Source organism: Loxodonta africana, chromosome 16 (assembly GCF_030014295.1).
Source record: "Loxodonta africana isolate mLoxAfr1 chromosome 16, mLoxAfr1.hap2, whole genome shotgun sequence".
Classification (NCBI taxonomy): Eukaryota; Metazoa; Chordata; class Mammalia; order Proboscidea; family Elephantidae; genus Loxodonta; species Loxodonta africana.
The window spans coordinates 18,563,369-18,586,057 of record NC_087357.1 but is presented as its reverse complement, the minus strand read 5'-3'; the positions used below and the strand labels follow the sequence as shown (position 1 = coordinate 18,586,057).

At 40.4% G+C, this 22,689-nt stretch overlaps 1 protein-coding gene across 1 annotated transcript in view; it reads left to right on the top strand.

The window, feature by feature from the left end:
- Positions 1 to 22,689, top strand: part of PNLIPRP3 (pancreatic lipase related protein 3) — an 82,616-nt gene that overhangs the window by 25,445 nt on the left and 34,482 nt on the right. The window contains exons 2-3 of the mRNA XM_064269901.1: positions 15,170 to 15,218; positions 17,886 to 18,069. Of these exons, the coding sequence (XP_064125971.1) occupies positions 15,170 to 15,218; positions 17,886 to 18,069 (233 nt within the window). The remainder of the gene's footprint in view (positions 1 to 15,169; positions 15,219 to 17,885; positions 18,070 to 22,689) is intronic.

Sequence of the window (22,689 nt, the reverse complement as noted above, 5' to 3'; positions counted from 1 at the left end):
AAATTACAATACATACACTATTGACAGAACTGTAAAAATGTACACAGAAAATAATTTGGTAGAAAATGTATCAAAAAGGATTTTGGATGATGACTAGTCACACCCCTGGGACTATGCATTTATTTATTTTTAAAAATAATTTAGGGACTTATAATACAACAGTATTTTCATAATCACATGTAAATATTCTCTTTGGTACAGGTATATAATTTTTTTAAAGGTGTGATGGTTAATGTGTGTCAACTCAACTAGGTCATGATTCCCAGTTTTGTGTGGTTGTTCTCCATTTTGTGATCTGATGTAATAACCCTCCATCATGTGTTATTATGTAATTATCCTTCACTTTGTGTTGTAAATCCTAATCTCTATATGTTAATGCAGCAGGATTAGTGTGGGGTATATCTTGAGTCACAGCCTTACAGGAGAGTGTAACTCAAGTCACACCCTTACTCAAGTCACTCCCTTACTCAAGTCACACCCTACTCTGATGTAGGGGGAGTTTTCTTGGGGTTGTGACCTATATCCTATATATATGGGTGCTCTGGCAAGGCTCTCCCTTGCTCTGGATCCTGCATCCAGCTTGTCATCATCTGACCTCCAGTTTTTGGGAGTTGAGCCTGTCTTCTGACCTGCTGATTCTGGGATTCACGAGCTTCTGCAGCCGTTTGAAGCAGCTGCCTGCCATCTAACCTGTCAATTTTGAGATTCACCAGCTTCCGCAGTCCCATGAGCCAACAGCCTACTGCCCAACCTACCAATTGTGGGTTCATCAGCTCTTGCAATAAAGTGAGTCAGGAGAAGCCTGATGCCTGACCCACAGATTTGGGACTTGCCAGCCTCCACAACCATGTAAGCCATTTCCTTGAGATAAATCTCTTTATATAATATATATGGATGTCAAAGGCAATTCTGGCAAAGGCTCAGAAGGAAGTGAAGAGAGCTGTAGAGAAAGTCTCTATCATCTTAGAGAATACATATGGCACCAGCAACAGCATGTTGCTAGAAATGTGGATATTAAATGTATTATCCAGAGAATACATCTTAGAGAATACATACGGCACCAGCAACAGAATGTTGCTAGAAATGTGGATATTAAATGTATTTCTGGTGAGACTTTAAAAGAAAATAATGAACATGTGATTGGACAATGGAAGAAGGGTTATCCTTTTTATGCAGTGGCAAAGAACTTGTCTGAATTATGTTTAAATGTTTGGCGGAAGGTAGAACTTGTAAGTGAGGAACTTAGATATCTGGCTGATGAGATTTCTACGCAAGATTTTAAAGGGGCAGTATGGTTTCCCCTTGCCACTTATAGTAAAATGTGAGAGGAAAGAGATGGGCTTAAAAATGAACTGTGCAAAATGAAAAAAGAGCTTAAAGATTTGGAAAATTCTGTTGTACAAAGTAAGGACACATGTCCTTGAATGTTCACCAAAGATGTGGGTACACAACTTTTTGTTAAAGAAATTAAGCGTGTGACTGATGAATCCAATCAACTACCACAGCAGAAAACCCCTTAGACGGCAGGGAACAGAGAAAGAACTAAAAGAGAGAACATAGCCTGCCTCTTATAATTCTAAAAGCAGGAGACAGGCCAAAGGAGCTGCATTTGTTGTCCTCCAAGCAAAGAAAAAAAACATCTCTGGAGCAATTTGGAGATCAACAGAATGGTTGGAAGGAGCACAGGACGCAGAGCTGTCTCATTCTCAAAGGATGGGGCCATGGCCTCTGGGGCTTCAAATGGTGGGGCCACAGCCTCATAGGTTTTGAAGAGTCGGATCTTCACCAACTTGGTTCTGGAGTGTGTGGTTGCCATTAAGGTGTTTTAGGGGATAAGGCTGCTGCTCAAAGTATGGGGGGGCGGGGAGGAGCTTCCATGCCCATGGGGCCTGCCAGTGCCTAAGAGGGTGGGATTGCCACTCAGATGGGCTAAGAGAATGGGACCACCCAAAGCTGAAGGAGCAGAGTTGTTGTCCCAGTGGGCCTGGAAGGTGAAGCTGAAGCACAGGGCTGAGAGGCCTCCACCCAGAATCTGAAGGGCATGGCCAACACCCACAGTTTGGAGGGCAGGACCATTGCCCGCATGGTCTCAGTGAACAGAGGATTATTTTCAAGACTTGAAAGCTAATGTAAATTGTTCTGTTGAGTTTTGGACATGCTTGGTGCCTGTTATCCCTTCTTGCCCTCCAATTTTTCCCGTTTTTAATGGAAATAGCTATCTTGTGCCTGTTCCACCACTGTACTTGGAAAGCAGACAATTTGTATTCTAGATTTCACAGGTTCACAGATGAGTAGGAATTTTGCCCCAGGATGGAATACACCTAAAGTCTCACCCATATTTCATTTAGGTGCTTCAAAGGATGAGATTTTGGACTTGGAGTGGATTTAAGACTTTTGGGATGATGTGATGGGGTGAATGTGTTTTTCATGTGGCAAGGACATGAATTTGTGGGTCCCAAGGGGTAGAATGTTACAGGTTGAATTGTGTCCCCTAAAAATATGTGTTGTAAATCTTAACCTCCATGCCTGTGGCTATAACCCCATCTGGGAATGGGTTGTCTTTGTTATGTTAATGAGACAGGAATAGTGTAGGGTGTATCTTGAGTCGATCTCTTTTGAGATATAAGAGTTTAAACAAGCAAGCAGAGCAGAGATGGGGGAAGAGTGATCCCAAGCCACATGAAGTCTGCCCAGAAACAGAAACTCAGAAAAGACAAGGACCTTCTTCCAGAGACAACAGATGGAGAAAACTTTCCCCTAGAGCTAGCACCCTTAATTTGGACTTCTGGCCTCCTGAACTGTGAAAAATAAATTTCCCTTTGTTAAAGCCATCCATTTGCGGTATTTCTGTTATAGCAGCACTAGATAACTAAGACAAAGGGAAATATGGATCCTTTGGGTATGTGGAATTTAGTCACTTAATCCAAAATATATTAATTTTACACATATGCGGATCCAGGAATTGACAGAATACCAATTGAGGTGTTGCAACAAACAGACGCAGCGCTGGAAATACTCATCTATGCCAAAAAATTTGGAAGACAGCTACCTGGCCAACCGACTGGAAGAGATCCATATTTATGCCTGTTCCCAAGAAAGGTGATCCAACCGAATGAGGAAATTATTGAACAATATCACACGCAAGTAAAATTTTGCTGAAGATCATTCAAAAGCAGCTGCAGCAGTGTATCAACAGGGAACGTCCAGAAGTTCAAGCTGGAATCAGAACAGGACATGGAACAAGGAATATCATTGCTGATGCCACATGGATCTTGGCTGAAAGCAGAGACTGCCAGAAAGATGTTTACCTGTGTTTTGTTGACTATGCAAAGGCATTCAACTGTGTGGATCATAAATTATGGATAACATTGAGAAGAATGGGAGTTTCAGAATACTTAATTGTGCACATGAGGAACCTGTACATAGATCAAGAGGCAGTTGTTCAAATAGAACAAGGGTATACTATGTGGTTTAAAGTCAGAAAATGTGTGCATCAGGGTTATATTCTTTCACCATACTTGTTCAATGTGTTTGCTGATCAAATAACCCGAGAAGCTGGACTGTATGAAGAAGAATATGGCATTAGGATTGGAGGAAGACTCATTAATAACTTGTATTATGCAGATGACACAATTTTGCTTGCTGAAAGTGAAGAAGACTTGAAGCACTTACTGATGAAGATCAAAGAATACAGCCTTTGGTACGGATTACACCTCAACATAAAGAAAACAAAAATCCTCACAACAGGACCAATAAGCAACGTCATGATAAGTGGAGAAAAGACTGAAATTGTCAAAGATTTCATTTTACTTGGATCCACAATCAACACCCATAGATGCAACATTCAAGACTTGAAAAGATGCACTGCATTGGGCAAATGGTCTGCAAAAGACCTCTTTAAAATGTTAAAAAGCAAAGATGTCACCTTGAAGACTAAGGTGCACCTGACCCAAGCCATGGTGTTTTCAGCTGCCTCATATGCATGAGAAAGCTGGACAATGAGTAAGGGAGACTAAAGAAGAACTGATGCCTCTGAATTATGGTGTTGGCAAGGGATACTGAATATACCATGGACTGCCAGAAGAACAAACAAATCTGTATTGAAGAAGTACAGCCAGAATGCTCCTTAGAAGGATGGAGAGACTTTGTCTCACAGACTTTGGACATGTTATAAGGAGGGATCAGTCCCTGGAGAAGGACATCATGCTTGGGAAAGTGGAGGGTCAGCAAAAAAGAGGAAGACTCTCAACAAAATGGACTGACACAGTAACTGCAACAATGGGCTCAATCATAACAAGGACTGTGAAGATGCCGCAGGACTGGGCAGTGTTCCGTTCTGTAATACATAGGGTCACTATGAGTCGGAACCGAAACAACAACATCTAACAACAACAAATATATATATATATATATAAAAAATCTTTTTTTTTTTTTCACTAAATATGGATTCTGGTCTGCAAAATGGGACAGACATGCACTTATCTATTGTTAGGCTTTTTTTTTTAAAAAGACAAATTTTTATTTTAGAATTTTAGATTTATAGAAAAGTTACAAAGATAATAAGAGAACTCCTGTGTACTCCTGTACACTTCACACCCAGCTTCTGCCATTGTTAACATCTTACATCACAATGGTACATTTCTCCTATAGGCACCTGACCTCTTCCTTTCCTACCCCTTTGCCTTTGGGCTCATCTTTACTTCTTCTCCTCCTCCTCCTTTCCCAGTTTTCTCCTCCTTCTTGTCCATTTAAATAAAGCTTACCATGTTTTTACTTTAATACACACCAACTGCACCCGCCCCCCAGGAGGTATTTTCGTAAGCACACCAGGCTAATTTTTTTTACTGCAACATTTTTTACTGGGAAATGATGCTTTGTTATGCAAAAATATATTTCATTCATTCTACCTGAGAAGAAGGATTGTCAAGTCCATTAGATTGTCTATTTTGTTATCTAAATATTTCCACCATGCAAACCCTACCCATGCTCCAAAGCAGTGTTCCTCTCAGACATTACCATGACATAATCCACAAATATTTATGGCATTTATACAGAGTCACTTTTGGTTTTGAGGACAGAGAGCAAGAAACGTGGAACAGCATTTACCTGGGCCTGAACAGTGTTAGTCACAACAGTGGATGTTTAGACTTTCCCATTTTTCCAGTGTTGAATACCAAATCCCTAATGACAGGGGCACCCATGTATAACATCAATAAGCTAATTTCGTACGTGTATCTTTTGTTACCCAGAGTCCTTTAAAGCACAGGGCCCTAGACGGGGAACCCTCGGGTCTGGGTCCAAGTATGTTACTGTTTATGCCCAAACTAAATGTGTTGTGGCCATTCTTCAGATAGAAGATGAACCTCTACCCAACATTTCTCCAAGAGGATATGAAAAGGTTTATAACTAACATAATGCAGCTTTCCGGGGAGAGTAGGGAAGGCCTCCTACCCTAGTCTGAAAATGGCTTAAGAAAGCAGGAAAAGGAAACTGGCTTAGGGTTTTGTGGTGGTTACAAGGTGGGACTGGAGTGAGGGTTCCTGCATGAGGGTACAGGCTTGCATGATTTGAACCTATCTCTGGAGCCAAAGGAAGGAGTGCCTAGGCTTTCTTATCAGCTTGCCCAGATGTAGGCAGAAGGGAAGGAGGGAGAGGTGGCACTTAAAAACTGGACACCAGAAATACCCACAGCCAAATGCAAATGGTACAACCATTTTGGAAGGTGATATGGCGGTTCCTTAAAAAGGTAGATATAGAAATACCATACAATCCAGCTATCCCACCCCTAGGAATATATCCTAGAGAAATAAGAGCCGTCACATGAATAGACATATGCACGTCTATGTTCATTGCAGCATTATTCACAATAGCAAAAAGATGGAAACAACCTAACTGCCATCAATGGATAAGTGGATAAACAAATTATGGTATATACACACAATAGAATACTACTCAACAGTAAAGAACAATGATGAATCTGTCAAACATCTCACAACATGGATGAATCTGGAGGGCATTATTGCTGAGTGAAATAGCCAACCACAAACACTGTATGAGACCACTATTATAAATATTCATGAAAATGTTTACACACAGAAAGAAACAATCTTTGATGGTTATGAGGGAGGCGAGGGGTGGGGAGGGAAAAAAACTAACTAGACAATAGATAAGTGGTAGCTTTGGTGAAGGGTAAGACAGTACAAAAAACCCATAGCCCCTTCAGCACCACCACGAGGAGAGGAAGTGTGATGGAAAGGAAGCCAGAGTGGAAAGACACTTCAAGTCTCCTACAACCAAAACATTTTAGCAAGGCAAAACATGGCCAAGGCCTCTTCCAAAACCAAAAAAAAAAAAACCAAACCCAGTGCCATTTAGTTGATTCTGACTCATAGCAACCCTATAGGACAGAGTAGAACTGCCCCATAGAGTTTCCAAGGAGCGCCTGGCGGATTCGAAATAACGACCCGTTGGTTAGCAGCAGTAGCACTTAACCACTACCCCACCAGGGTTTCCAGGCCTCTTCCAAGGCCTTGAAAATGCCTGCCCAAGTAAGAGCCCTGAAGCTCCATGGTGAATCCTTTTCTGGATTTCAGTTGTTTCAAAAATTGCTTGGCTGGATTTACACTAATCCTCTTAGGCTCTGGTTTCCCTTGTGATGGGTGGAAGTATATGGTGTAACTATAACAAAATTAGGAATGCTGTTGATCATGAAATAAGAACTTCATAGGAACAAGTTTAATCCAACTGAAGCAAATCATCATCCCCTCCTACCACTCTCTTACCTATAATTAACCTTCTTGTTACCAGTTCTTGGGCATATTTTTCCTGTTTTTCTTCCTTAAACCCCACTTAGCAATCATCCCTTTCATCACCTATTTCTAACTGCATCATCATGCTTCCTAGTGAGCCTCTATTGTGACTCTCTCTCCTTGTGGTTCATTTCTACTGGGTCTACACTTCCTTAGGAACCTCATAATTACATGAGCTGTTCACATCCAGACTTCTCTATTGCCATTACACTGTCAGAAAGTACTTACCCACTTGGCCCCATTCCTTCCCTTCCAGTTCTGCCTTTCTCCTGGACTTGTTGAGACAAACATGGCAGCCACTCTAAATTAGGTTCATTGAGTGCCACTCCACATGTAACAGGAGATTGGGTTGGACCTAAGATAATAATAATTATTATAAAAAAATTATTATAAAAATAGCTCCTATTTATTGACTATTTACTGTATGTCTGATGCTGGGCTATGCTCTTTATGAGCATGATCTCATTTAATCTTCATAATAATTCTCTGTGGTACATATTATCCCTGTTTCATGGATGAGAAAGCTGTGGCTCAGAGAAGTTAAGTAAGTTGCTAAACATCACACAGCTAAAGAGACTCCACCAGACTATGAATGCAGATCCAATTCCAGAGTCTAGGCTTTAATTCACATACTACACTCTCCCTGTGAGAGCCTGTCTGTAAATTTTAGGCCATATCTAAATGTGTTGAAGTCACATATGTGATTTGCCAATTCTAAACCAGTTGCGGTTGAGTTGATTCCAACTCATGGCCAGCCCATGTGTATCAGAGTAGACCTGTGCTTCATTGCCATTCTAGAGATAGGTATAATTCCTCCCAATATCTTCTTTTCTTGCAGTTGCCTCCTTGATGACATTATTTTTGTACATTCTATTACTCCAATTTCTTTGCTGAATGTGGAAGAATTTAAATTAATTTTTCAAAGTAATTTTAATAGAGTAAATTCTAGTATAGTAAATTACTATTATGAAAAGTGAACTACTTGGAAACTTCCAGTAGCCTTCTGGAATAACTTGTAATTATAATGAATTGTGTTGACGCTATGTTCATTTTTATTGTATATAATTTCACAAGCATGTGATGAGTATCTAATTATAGTCTATAGTTCACAAAGTAATTGTTTGCAACAATATTTCCTCAGTAGAGGTTATACTTCCATATGAGATGCTTGTTTTATGTCTCTATGCAAGCAATGTATTGTTGCAAAATGTGCATACAAATAAGGCCTTATTAAAAAGATAGATGTTAGAGGTATAATCTATTTTACAAGCACATAACAAAAAATTTTCAGGAAAAATTACATCCCTTGAACCACTTAAGCTAAACCAATTCACTAAAACATTTTTGTCCCATCAAACAGGCTAAGAATTCTTCTGAAGATACTCAGGAGAGAAAACTCATTGTTATTTGAGAATAAAACAGAAAAGAAAGTGAATTTTCCTACCTCTGCACACGTACTGAGGGCTTACCTGTATCGTTGTATCCTTCAAGCACTAAGTTAAAGAATGGAGATAATAACAAAGGAAACTCTGTTGGCTGTACCTTCAAACTGTTGTTCTTAGATGTCATCAAGTTGGTTCCGACTCATAGTGACCCTATGCACAACAGAATGAAACACTGCCTGGTCCTGAGCCATCCTTACAATCATTGTTATGCTTGAGCTCACTGTTGCAGCTACTGTGTCAATCCACCTCGTTGAGGATCTTCCTCTTTTCCGTTGACCCTGTACTCTGCGAAGCATGACGTCCTTCTCCAGGGACTGATCCCTCCTGACAACATGTCCAAAGTATGTTGGACACAGTTTCACCATCCTTGCCTCTGAGGAGCATTCTGGCCACACTTTTTCCAAGACTGATTTGTTCGTTCTTTTGGCAGTCGATGGTATATTCAATATTCTTCGCCAACACCACAATTCAAAGGCGTCAACTCTTCTTCGGTCTTCCTTATTCATTGTCCAGCTTCCACATGCATATGATGGGATTGAAAATACCACGGCTTGGGTCAGGCACACCTTAGTCTTCAAGGTGACATCTTTGTTTTTCAACAATTTGAAGAAGTCTTTTGCAGAAGATTTACCCAATGCAATGCATCTTTTGATTTCTTGACGGCTGCTTCTGTGGGCGTTGACTGTGGATCCAAGTAAAATGAAATCCTTGACAACTTCAGTCTTTCCTCCGTTTATCATGATGTTGCTCACTGGTCCGGTTGTGAGGATTTTTGTTTTCTTTATGTTGAGGTGCAATCAATACTGAAGGCTGTGGTCTTTGATCTTCATTAGTAACTGCTTGACGTACCTTCAAACTATATTGTATCAATTTGCTACTCACCCCCTCCACTGCCCTTGTTCCAAGACACCATCATCTCTCACCTGGATTATTCTAACACCCTTCTACCTGGTCTTCCTATTACTGTATCACATATACAACACGTGGCATCAGTGAAGTAAACATCTTTCTGGTATTCTCTGCTTTCAGCCAAGATCCATCTGACATTAGCGTGATATTCCTTGTTCCACATCCTATTCTGAATCCAGCTTGAATTTCTGTCAGTTCCTTGTCAATGTACTGCTGCAACTGCTTTTGAATGATCTTCAGCAAAATTTTACTTGTGTATGATGTTAATATTGTTTGATAATTTCTGCATTCTGTTGGTTTACCTTTTCTTTGGAATGGGCACAAATATGGATCCCTTCCAGTCAGTTGGCCAAGTAGCTGTCTTCCAAATTTCTTGGCATAGACGAGTGAGTGCTTATAACAGTGCATCCATTTGTTGAAACATCTCAATTGGTGTTCTGCCAAATCCTGGAGACTTGTTTTTGGCCAATGTCTTCAGTGCAGCTTGGACTTCCTCCTTCAGTACTATTGGTTCTTGATCATATGATACCTCCTGAACATCGACCAGTTCTTTTTGGTACAGTGACTCTGTGTATTCCTTCCATCTTCTTTTGAGGTTTCCTGTGTTGTTTAGTATTTTGCCCATAGAATCCTTTAGTATTGCAACTTGAAGCTTGGATTTTTTCTTCAGTTGTTTCAGCTTGAGAAATCTCGAGCATGTTCTTCCCTTTTGGTTTTCTAACTCCAACTCTTTGCACATTTCATTATAATACTTTACTTCGTCTTCTCGAGCTGCCCTTTGAAATCTTCTTTTCAGCTCTTTTACTTCATCATTTCTTCCTTTTGCTTCAGCTACTCTACATTCAAGAGCAACTTTTAGAGTCTTTTCTGACATCCATTTTGATCCTTTCTTTCTTTTTAATGACCTCTTGCTTTCTTCATGTATGATGCCCTTGATGTCATCCCACAACATGTCTGGTCTTTAGTCGTTAGTGTTCAATGTGTCAAATCTGTGCTTGAGATGCTCTGTGTTTTATTGACTATGCAAAGACACTCAACTGTGTGGATCATAACAAATTATGGATAACATTTCGAAGAATGGGAATCCCAGAACACTTAATTGTGCTTATACAGAACCTGTACATAGACCAACAGGCAGACATTCAAACAGAACAAGGGGATACTGCATGATTTAAAATCAAGAAAGGTGTATGTCAGGATTGTATCATTTCACTGTAGTTATTCAATCTGTATGCTAAGCAAATACATGAGAAGACAGACTATAGGAAGAAGAATGTAGCACCTGGATTGGAAGAAGACTCATTAAAAACCTGCAATATGCAGATGACACAACCTTGCTTGTTAAAAGCTAAAAGGGCTGGAAGCACTTACTGATGAAGACCAAAGACCACAGCCTTCACTATGGTTTACACCACAACATAAAGAAAACAAAAATCCTCACAACTGGACCAATAAGCAACATCATGATAAATGGAGAAAAGATTGAAGTTGTCAAGAATTTCATTTTACTTGGAGCCACAATCAATGCCCATGGAAGCAGCAGTCAGTAAATCAAATGACATATTGCATTTGGGCAAATCCGCTGCAAAAGATATCTTTAAAATGTTTAACAACAACAAAAAAAAGATGTGACTTTGAAGGCTAAGGTGCTCCAGACCTAAGCCATGGTATTCTCAATTACCTCATATGCATGCGAAAGCTGGACAATGAATAAGGAAGACCAAAGGAGAATTGATGCCTTTGAATTATGGTTTTGGCAAAGAATAGTAAATATACTATGGACTGCCAGATGAATGAACAAATTTGTCTTGGAAGAAGTACAGCCAGAGTGATCCTAAAAGCAAGCATGGAGAGACTTCATCTCACTTACTTTGGACATGTCATCAGGAGGCATCATGCCCTGGAGAGGGACATCATGCTTGGTAAAGTAGAAGTTAGAGAAAAAAAGGAAGACCTTCAGTGAGATGGATTGACACAATGGCTGCAACAATGGGCTCAAACATAGCAACAATTGTGGAGATAGCACAGGACAAGGCAGTGTTTCATTCTGTTATACATAGAGTTGCTATGAGTCAGCACCAATTCGAGGACACCTAACAACAACAACAACATAGCTTGCTTACAAAAATAGCAAAGGAGTGTTGTGCAGTTGGCAAATAAATGTATAATGTGCTCATAATTTTCGTAAAGATATGGTATGCCTTTGCCCTACTTGAGTCTATTGACAACAGAGTAGTCAGAATGACCCTCTTAAAAGTGAATTTAGGCCAGGACACTTCTCTGCTTAGAGCCCCCCAAACAGCTCTCTTTCTTCTGAGAGAAAAAACTGGCATTGCTAAGATGGCCTATAAGACCTTACCCACTGTGGCCTTAAGTTTCTCTGATTGCATCCTCTGCTAACCCGCCCTCTGTCCCTCTGCTCCCAACACAACGGCCTCCAAGACACAAGCACACTCTGGCCTCAGGGCCTGGGCTAACTTGTTTCTCTGCCTGGAAGACTCTTGCCCCAGCGAATCACTGGCTTTGATTCTTTGCTCAAATGTCACTTTCTCAATGAGGCCTCTCTGGACCACCCAAATTAAAACTATTGCAATAGCAACCCCTCCTCCAATCAAATCCCAAATTACCTTATCTCCTTTACCCTGTTCTACCTTTTTTTCCATAACATTTACCACCCTTCCAAATGCTCTATAATTTACTTCTTTACTGGGTTTATTGGCTGCCTCCCTTGTAATATGATATCCCAAAAGGCAGGGTCTTTATTATCTGTTTTGTTCATTGATATATCACCAGCACCTAGAATAATGCCTGGCACATAATAGCCACTCAAATATTTGTTGAATGAATGAGTGAAAGACAAGATGGCTCCCGTGTTTGACTGTGTGTTTCACTCTACCTTTGCTTCCCCCAAATGGCCATGGTGCTTGTCTCCTTGAAATTTGAGATGATTTGAAAAACTATGCATTAAGAAATCACCTAGAAAGGGATTTTAAAATTACAGCCATATTCTTCAGCATTCTGATGTTAACATTGAAATAATCATCATGACATCTTGGGAGATTCTCTGCTTTACTAAATACTGAAAATAATTTATCATGTCAGAGACAAAATTAATTAAATTGTTATCTACTGTGGGATCAAGAATTCAGTCGAAGTGAAATTAGTCAGATGCAAAAGGACAAATATTGTGTAAGACCACTATTATAAGATCTTGAGAAATAGTTTAAACTAAGAAGAACACATTCTTTTGTGGTTACGAGAGCGGGGAGGGAGGGAGGGTGGGAGAGGGTTATTTACTGATTAGATAGTAGATAAGAACTAGTTTAGGTGAAGGGAAGGACAATACTCAATACAGGGAAGGTCAGCTCAACTGGACTGGACCAAAAGCAAAGAAGTTTCCTGGATAAACTGAATGCTTCGAAGGTCAGTGGAGCAAGGGCGGGGGTTTGGGGACTGTGGCTTCTGGGGACATCTAAGTCAATTGGCAAAATAAATTCTATTAAGAAAACATTCTGCATCCCACTTTGAAGTGTGGCGTCTGGGGTCTTAAATGCTAACACGCGGCCATCTAAGATGCATCAATTGGTTTCAACCCACCTGTATCAAAGGAGAATGAAGAACACCAAGGTCACAAAATAATTATGAGCCCAAGAAACAGAAAGGGGCACATGAACTAGAGACTTACATCATCCTGAGACCAGAAGAACTAGACGGTGCCTGGCCACAACCGATGACTGCCCTGACAGGGAGCACAACAGAGATCCCCTGAGGGAGCAGGAGAACAGTGGGATGCAGACCCCAAATTCTCATAAAAAGACCAGACTTAATGGTCTGACTGAGATTAGAAGAATCCTAACGCTCATGGTCCTCAAACCTTCTGTTGGCCCAGGATAGGAACCGTTCCCAAACACAACTCATCACACATGGAATGGACTGGACAATGGGTTGGAGAGAGATGCTGATGAGGAGTGAGCTACTTGCATCAGGTGGACACTTGAGACTTTGTTGGCATCTCCTGTCTGGAGGGGAGATGGGAGGGTAGAGAGGGTTAGAAACTATCAAAACGGTCATGAAAGGAGAGACTGGAAGGAGGGAGTGAGCTGACTCATTAGGGGAAGAGTAAATGGGAATATGTAGTAAGGTGTATATAAGTTTCTATGTGAGAGACTGGATTTGTAAACTTTCACTTAAAGCACAATAAAAATTATTTTTTAAAAAAACAACACATAGGAATAAAAAGATGGAAAATACAAAAAAAAAAAAAAAAGAACTCAGTTGATTTGCTCTTTTTCCTTACTTTGGTGTGCTGTCATATGTAGACACAGCTTTGATTTTGTGATGAATTTTTTTTATCATTAACTGCAATGTGCAGCATTTTCTCAGCAGAGCTGCCATGATTTCAGCAAGCCGATCCTTGTTAAGTATAATTGCTAGAGTGAGTCTTTATCTTTGAGATTGATAATCTCTCTAGAATAAGAATTTTCCTTGGACAATATGAGATCAATGAAATCTACTGCTATTTTTTTTTTCTTTCAATAAATGTTGAAATCTGATAGACCTTTTTCTAGATGCTGGGGGCCCAGAAACGAACAAAACCCAGCCCTTGTCTCAGAACAGAGCATTCTAGGGGAGGAGATGAACAGGTAAATGCTTAACAAGTCTGTGATATATGAAGTGCCATAGCAGGTTCAGGAGCACTAGTGGCACAAAGGTTACGTATGCTCTTGACTGCTAGCTGAAAGGTCAACAGTTTGAACCCACCAGTGACTCTGTGGGAGAAAAGACCTGGCAATCTGCTTCTGTACAGGTCACATACAGTTTCCAAGGATTCTTGGAAACCGGTGGATATGAACTGCCCACCTTTTGGTTAGCAGCTGTAGCATTTAACCACTACGCCACAGGGTTTACTAAGTTAACATAGTAGCAAAAAAAAAAGCAAATTTGAATTTTACTAAAGTATAAAAGGAGCCCTGGTGGTGCAGTGGTTAAGCTGTTAACCAAAAGGTTGGTGGTTCAAACCCACCAGCTGCTCTGTGAGAGAAAGGTGTGGCAGTCTGCTTCTGTAAAGCATACAGTCTTGAAAACTCCCTGTGAGGCAATTCTACTCTGTCCTGTTGGGTTGCTATGAATTGGAATTGACTCGATGACGATGGATTTGGGTTTTATTTACTATATAAAATTATGTAAATGTGTATTTACCTACATGGGAACTTAAATTTGCCCATATGAACATTAACATATTTTAAAATGACAGTAATACAAATTAACAATATATTACTTCTGTACCAGGTACTGTACATATAATAAGTAATTTAACCACTTCAATGACCTTATGAATTAGGAGCCATAATCATCCCCATTTTACAGATGAGGAAAAGCACAGTGAGACTTAATAGCCCAAAGCCATGCTGGCAGTAAGTGGAAGAGCCCAGGGGTCAGGCTCTGGGGTCAGCGATGATAACTGCTATGTGATATTGCCACACAGGTAAGAGGGGCAGATGAGCCGTGTATCATTTAACTCACGACTTACTTTAGGAGGGTATGCTTGTATTAAGTGGATGCTTATACTGAGAAATGTTAGGGAAAAAAAAAACACTGAAAATGTCTCATCACAGTCTGGAAAAATTACCATTTAAATGTTTATTATCTAAAATCTTGAAGCCTTAAAGTAAGTTTCTGGAATGACTCCGTTTGTGTCTAACCAAAATATTATTAATGATGAAACAACAAACCCTCGGAAGTTTTAGTCACCAGTTATGTGATGTAAGGCACACCCAGCTAATTATATTTCTTCATATGGAGCCAGGAGTCTAGGCTACAGCACATTTCACTTTGTAGGCATGAGAATTAAAGGCAGTGTGAGCTACGTGCTCTTCTAGACCTAGAGCTCCTATATCGAGTGGTGGCATTTTGAAGAAAACTTTAGTAGTTTATAGGCAAGTGACTTTGTAAGTAAAGTTCTTTAGGAGATTTTTGTGTGACTTTTTTTTTTTTTAATCAACTTAGATGTTCAGAATTTGGATTGCTGCACTCTTATTCTTTGGCACATCAAGAGGTAAGACTTATAATGTATAATAAGTTCATTAAAAATAATGAGTATATTCATATCCAAAATGCAATCAACATTGACTTTATTCTTTAGAAATGACTAATTTCAGTCTAGAGAAATGGCCTATGTTTATGGATATAATTGAAATATTTGCTTGTAATTCTATTTGTCATCAAATTATCTAAGGAAATGTGCCTTTTTAAAAAAACTACTGAAAGAACTGAGCACATGAGAAGTATCTATTTCCAATAATGTAAAAGTCCTGGACAGTCTCGTATCAGGCTCCCAGCTCTGCCACTTACTAGCCTCATGGACTTGGACAAGTAACTCATCTATTAAACTCTCAATTTCTTCACTCATAAGTTGCAGCAGTAAATGACAAAATATGTACACACCCATTTCACTACCTCACTCATGATAGACGCTTAATAAGTGTTTGAATGAATAACGTTGATTGAAACTTCCATGTTGATTTCTTCCATTTGGGTCAAGATTTTGTGGAGGGACCTTTCTCATACATTAACTCAATAGACATTGACTTGAGCTGTTTATACTGTGGACTTCTACGTAACTTATGTAGTTGTTACTGGTTTTGTCTGCTCCTATTTCTCTGGTTTAATACTATACCTATAAGCACTAATTATTTTACTTGTTTTAACCAAAATAGCATCAACAGATTTTAGTGTCGAAAGAGGTCATGTAGCAGACTTTTAAAGTACAGTGTAGTGGTTCAGATATTATAGTGGCTAATTTTTTTTTTAAGAAGGTAGTCATCAAATCTTACCTTCGGTTCAGCCATTGGTTTGAATGCTGTCTCTGCTTGGGTTTGAATTCTGGTTCTGCTACTTGGGTATTTGTTTAACTTTAACAGTACTTAACCTCAATGCTTCATCTATAATACTAGGACAATCATAGTAACAACCTCATAGGGTCACTATGAGTCAGAATCAACTCGACGGCAATGGGTTTGGTTTAGGGTTGTGAAACAAGTTAAATAAATAAATTCACATAAAGTGTTAACTGCAGGTTCTGGCCCCTATTAATAGTGAGCAATCAACAAATGTTAGCTCTTATTTTCACAGGTGAAGAAAGCAAAACCCAGAGAGGTTAGCTGCATAAGGTGTCGGCGCTACTTGGTGGCAGTGGCCAATCTCTGACTTTCAGTTCAGCATTTTCAATCCCCACCCGCCAGCTATCCTCTGTGGGATAGAAGGTGATGGGATGGAATTATATTAATTTTCACTTTTCAATTCACCAATTTAACAAATATTTATTGAGCACCTACCCCGCACTGTGCCCTATTTTGCCAGGTTTTTCTGCCCCAGGGTACTTCGGATTGAATGCTGAAAGCAGTTAGGCAGATGAGTTCCAGGGCAGGATGAAGAAGTGTGCCAAGTCTGCCCTGGTCTGCTGCTTTCTCCTGTTGTCACTTTCTCCTCCTTCTTGACCTCAGTGTCCCCTTTTCTATCTCCACTCACAGCCTGCCTCTCGAAATCTACTCTTCACAAAGATGGTAGTACATATTTGAAAAGTCAGACATAAGTTCATTCAACAGTCACCTACTATGTGCAGGCATTGTGTTAAGCTCTAGAGACACAATTGTGATTGATAAAACTTCCCTAAAATTTCTCAGAAATATTTGCATTTCAACAGGGAATGACTTCTGTTTGAAAGCTAATTGAATTAAGCACAAATTGTAAAATGTAAGGTACCAGAGGGCCGGATGCAAATCTGTTACAAGTTTAGTATATGTAATATAAAGGTAATAATACAAATGTAATATAGATTCAGTTTTTTAAGTTATGGCCACTGTGCAATGGACATATGTGTGCTGTACAAATACACATATTATCTAAATTTTATATAACTGCATATTTTGTTTAAAATTTTCTTTTTATCTGGTAGTCATCTCTTCTTAGTTCCCTCTTTACCCAGTTTAAATCCTGTGGCCAATCACCATAGTCACTTCTTTGCATATACCCTGGGCTTCCCTGACACTTTTGATTTGCTTTATTTCATCCTTTAGTGATCCAGTTATTACCTGCTTGAATTTTTTGTTGATACCATGTTTTCATTAATGGAAGCATGCTGAATCGTTGAGTATGTCTGAATTTTTGGGAGGTGCTACGGATTTTCGTTGTTGTTGCCCTCTCCCACAAGCCTACTCTCAGTGTTTATAGGGTTGCTATGAGTCGCAATCGACTCAATGGCACTGGGTTTGGTTTTGGTTTGGTTTATGAAATAGCACTAATTGTATCCCAGAGTCCCCACTGGGATCTGTTGGTACATATGTGTTACAAATTAAAATCTTCAAAATTTCTATTCTTTGTACCAAAAATTCAGACACTTCATACAATACCCTGTAAAAACATGCCCATTTCCTCAGTTTCAAACAATCATAAAGGTCCCTGCCTTGTGGTAGCATGCACTGTCAGTGGTACAGAAGCTTTCCAATAAATCCAGAAACTAAAAATTTCATGGTTGGTGTATGTGCCACTGGGCACAAAAGGGTTAACCATAACCTTGGTTGAACCTGACTCCTCACCTACTCTCCACCCACACTTGCAACCTGGAGAAAAATGCAAACCATGCAGACCGTCTTACTTTAAATTCATGGGCATTAAACTAAAGAGGGCCCTAAAGCTTCTTAGCCATTTTACCATATTTCCCTAGGCCATTCAGTCTTCCAGGCTCCTGGGCTATTTCATTCTCTTTGCTACTCAAACCTCCTTGCCCACTACATTCTTGGCTGATGGTCTTGTTTCCTATTTCAATAAGAAAATGGAAAGAGAGAGAAAAGAGACTATCCACAAGCTCCCAGCACCACATCTATCCATCTACGTGAATATACCTGCCCGTATGCTCTGCGTTTTCCCTGTCCACAGGAGATGAACCATCCTCGTTCCAAGCAAAGGCCAACCTTCAACCTCTGTATTAAATTCCATGCCCTCTCACCTCACTCAAGGATAATACTCAGGAATACGCCCTTCTCTTTCCCCTGCTTCACCGAGTACCCTTCTCTCTACTGGATCATCTCCGTTGACACACAAACAGGTTGTTATTTCTCCCGCCTTGGAAACTCCACGTAAGAACTGTCTGTATCGCTCTTTCCTATCCTTCCTCCTCACTCCCACCTTCTTTCTTGAACCTACTCCAATCAGGTCTCACCCCTGCCAGTCCACTGAAACTGCACTTGTCAAAGTCACCAATCACTCCATGTATAATAAGCTGGTGGTCAGTTCTCCATTTTTATCTAATTGGACTTTGCAGTATTTGGCACTCTTGATCACTCCCTTCTCTGGCAGTCCTTTTGTAAATAGCCTTCCTGGATGCCACCTTCTCCTGGATTTCCTCCTATTTCACTAACTGTTTCTTAGCAGTCTCCTATGCTAGTTCCCCTTCATTTCTTGATTTCCTGATGATGGAGTGCTCTGGGACTCAGTCTTTGGACCTTCCCTTTTCTCTACCTGCAGTCACACCCTTGGTGATCTCATCCATACTCATGGCTTTAAATGTTATCTTTATGCTAATGACTTCCAAATTTGTATCTCCAACTGAACCTCTCCCTTGAATTCCATTCTCATATATCCACGTAATGCCGAGATGAGGAAATAGATTTTTACCAACTTCTGCAGTCTGAAATTGATCAAACATGCAATCAAGACGCATTGATAATTACTGGTGACTGGAATGCGAAAGTTGGAAACAAAACAGAAGGATCAGTAGTTGGAAAATATGGCCTTGGTGAGGGAAACCACGCTGGAGATCAAATGGTAGAATTTTGCAAGACTGGTGACTTATTCATTGCAAATACCTTTTTTCACCAACATAAATGGTGACTATACACATGGATCTCACCTGATGGAAAACACAGGAATCAAATTATCACTACGTCTGTGGAAAGAGACAATGGAGAGCTCAATATCGTCAGTCAGAACAAGGCCAGGGGCTGACTGTGGAACAGACCATCAACTGCTCATATGCAAGTTCAAGCTGAAGCTGAAGAAAATTAATATGCCCCAAACTGGGCTCTTGATCTTTATCCCCAAAGCCTGCTTCTCCAGAAGTTTACTCGATCCTGGTTAATGGCAATTTTAGTCTTGTTTGGGCCAAAAACCTTAGCACCATCATTGGCTTTTCTTTCTGTCACACCTCACTACAATTGATCAGCAAAAAAAAAAAATTAATCCTCCTTCAAAATATATCTAGAACTTGACCACTTCTGTCTCCCTCCACTACTATTACCCTGGGCTTAGCCACCATAGCCTCTAACCTGGTTTATTACAATAGCCTCCTAGATGGTCTCTTCCTCCACTGTTGCTCTACTTCTGTTACTGGAGAATGGCCTCGGTTCTTGTCTTTGGTGTAGGAAAGAACTCAAACACAAATAGTGCCAAGGGAGCAGAGGTTTATTAGCAAGCAGAGAGTTAGTTGTAAAAGTACACTTGACTAGGAAATGTCAAGCGGGCTACTCAGGTAGAGAAAGAATCTGAGTGCACCATAGTCTTTTTCTTAGGGTTCTATACTCCTTTTGTCTCTTGATCTGTCACTATTAACATTTAAAAGCCAGGACAAGACCCCACCCATGAAGACTATTTCCTTGGCTTAAAGTTTAACTATGTAGGGACCATCTTATTGAGGAATGTCACCACCTCCTATCTCTTCCTTTGTTGGGATTGTCTTATTGAGGAATGTCAGCATCACCCTGCCTCTTCCTCTTCCCGAGTGCAAGCTCTCCTCCTCCTCCTTACACTTCAGTCTATTCTCAACACAAAAGCCAACCTAAATCAGTCTATGTCACTTTTTTGCTAAAAGCCCTACAGTGACTCCCCATCTTATTTCAGGGTAAAAGCTAAAGGGCTTACAGTGGTCTACCAGGCGCAATGCGCTTTGCCCCTATCTAACACCATCCCCTGCTACATATCCAAGAGGCCTTATTCAAACCCCCTGGGGCCAGCTGCATTCCAGAAGCCAGATTTTAGAAAGTCACTGTGGGAAACAGGCTGTATAATACATAAGCCCCCAGAGGGATACGGGGCAGCACCTCATAAACAAAGACACAAATATTTCTGCAGTAAAATAGATGAATATTCACATTAAGTGGTATAAAGAGTATAAATAAACTAAAAGTAGCTTTTTCTGCCAAATGGGTTGGATACACACTAAAAAAACGAATGATGGAACAAACAAAAAACACGGTTTTCTTCCCTTATAGAGATATTTGGATTTTAAAAATGCAGATAGTGGGTTGTGGACCTGTCTCTCCCCCTTGTTCATTCAGCTCCAGCCACAGCGACCTGCTCTTCATTCCTCAACCACACTAGACGCATCTGTCTCCTCCCTCTGTCTGGAATGCTCTTCCCACCCAGTTTGTGGGCTTCAGATTGTGATTCAAATGCCACCTTCTTAGTGAGGTCTTCCCTGGCTACCCTATTGAATTGCAGACCCCTCCTCACCTAAACGTGCATACTCCCTGCACTTCTTCAAGGCTCTGTTTCTCCCACCACCAGTCACTGTTTAGCATACGACATATTTTATCTCTCTATCTATTCTTACGTATTCTCTGTTCCCACCGCTTCTAGACTATACATTCCATGAGGGTAGGATTATTTTTTCCACTGCTGAATCCCCAATGCTAACAGTATCTGGCATATAATAGGCACTTGAATAAATATTTCTTGAAAAAAATTAATGAACCTACTTTCCAGCTTTTCTGTTTCATTGGAAAAGGCTGCTCACAGTAAGGTACAGAAAAAAAAAAAAAAATTTAGAAAATGGGAATTAGGAAAGTACAAACTCACATGCCAATTTATGTGATTTCTAAACCTAATAACACCAGCTTCATGTAATATGCTGCATTTGAAGTGGTCTCTGAAAATAGTTGATAACCTTTATTGCTGTAAACCACTACCCTTGTTTTTTAGTAAGTGCTTAATTTATCTAATCCAGCAAACTAAATAGATAACGTAAGGCTGTATTTAGTGTTTAGATAACATGCAAATTAGCTCTTTCTACTTGAGGAACTTTGGAGATGTTTTGATTATGTCCTGCTGAAATAGTATGATCAACAAAACAGGCCCTCTATCCATTCTGGGCAAAGGGCTACAGGTCCTTTCCATAGTATCTAAGCACTCATTGTCATGTGTAAGCGCCCTGAGGAAAGCAAGTCCTTTCCTTGCCCCTTTCCAGTAACAGATGTCTTTAGAAATTGACTGAGGAGATGAGAAAAGGTAAGGAGAAATGAGTTTTTATGAATATTTACTTGGTAGGTACTTAAGTATTAACTCTTAATCCATCCAAGAGCCTACTTTGTCTTCCTTGAAATATTTCCCAAGTAGTATATGAAAATATTTGATATATATTTTAAAGACAATACCCACATTTTCCTTCATTTTTTTCTTTGTTTCTTTTTACTTTTTAAAAATAAATTTAAGTTTGGGGATTTAATGTGGGTGTTAGGAATGTGTGGTGCAGTGAATTACTTAATATGGCCCTTTTAGCCATTTATGGTCTTATGACTTCCACAAAATGATGGGGTGAGACTATGCAAATAAGGTGATTGTGGCCCACCATGGGGATTGGACAGCTTGCTAACAATGCAAATAAGGTGCATAGAATGCTTGTGGGGGTGGGACCATGCAAATTAGGTGTATGGAAACCTAACAAGGAGATTAATCAGTTTTGTCATCCTGCTAGGCTTAAGATGAGCCACCCCAGAGGCAAGGAGAGGGGACCTCACTACCTTCAAGAAGAGCCAGGAGTGGTGCACATCCTTTGGACCCACGGTCCTTGCACCAAGAACCCCCTAGACCTAGGAGACAGAGAGCTGTAACATCCAAGATGGCGTGAGACAGAGAGAAGTGGTAGCAGAGAAACAGTGGCAGCAGAGCCAGGAGGTCAGCTCAAGACAGCACGGGGGCTTCCTGGCCCGTGGAGTGAGTTGGCTATAGTGAGCGTGCTGACCCGTGGAGTGAGAGAGCTGATTACCTTCGGGCAGGAGGCTTATTGGCAGGATGGGGTGCCTCTGGGCAGGTATTGGCAGAGCTAAAGAGCTCTGCAACACTTGCCTGAGCAGGGCAAAGGCCAGGCCAAGGGGCTGAGGGGCCAAGGGCCGAGGGAGAGCCTGCTTATAGGCACGGCCGAGAAGCTGTTCTGACCAAAGAACTGTATCCTGAGTTGTTCCTGCCCCTGAACTGTAACCTGTTACTTCCCTAATAAACCCCGTAACTGTGAGTATGGTCTGTGAGTTCTATGTGGCCATTGCAATGAATTATCTAACCCAACAAAGAAGTAGAGAGTGCCCTGGGAGGGACAGCTGGTGTCAGAATTGGTAAAAAGATTGAAGAGAGGAGGTATGTCTGATCTCCACCTCATAGGAATCAGCTTTGGGCTAATACTGATCTTGATTCTCTCTCCTCCTTCTCCTGAAGTTTGCTGGGGAGGTCTGGGACCACCATGCCATCTTTTTACAGAATGA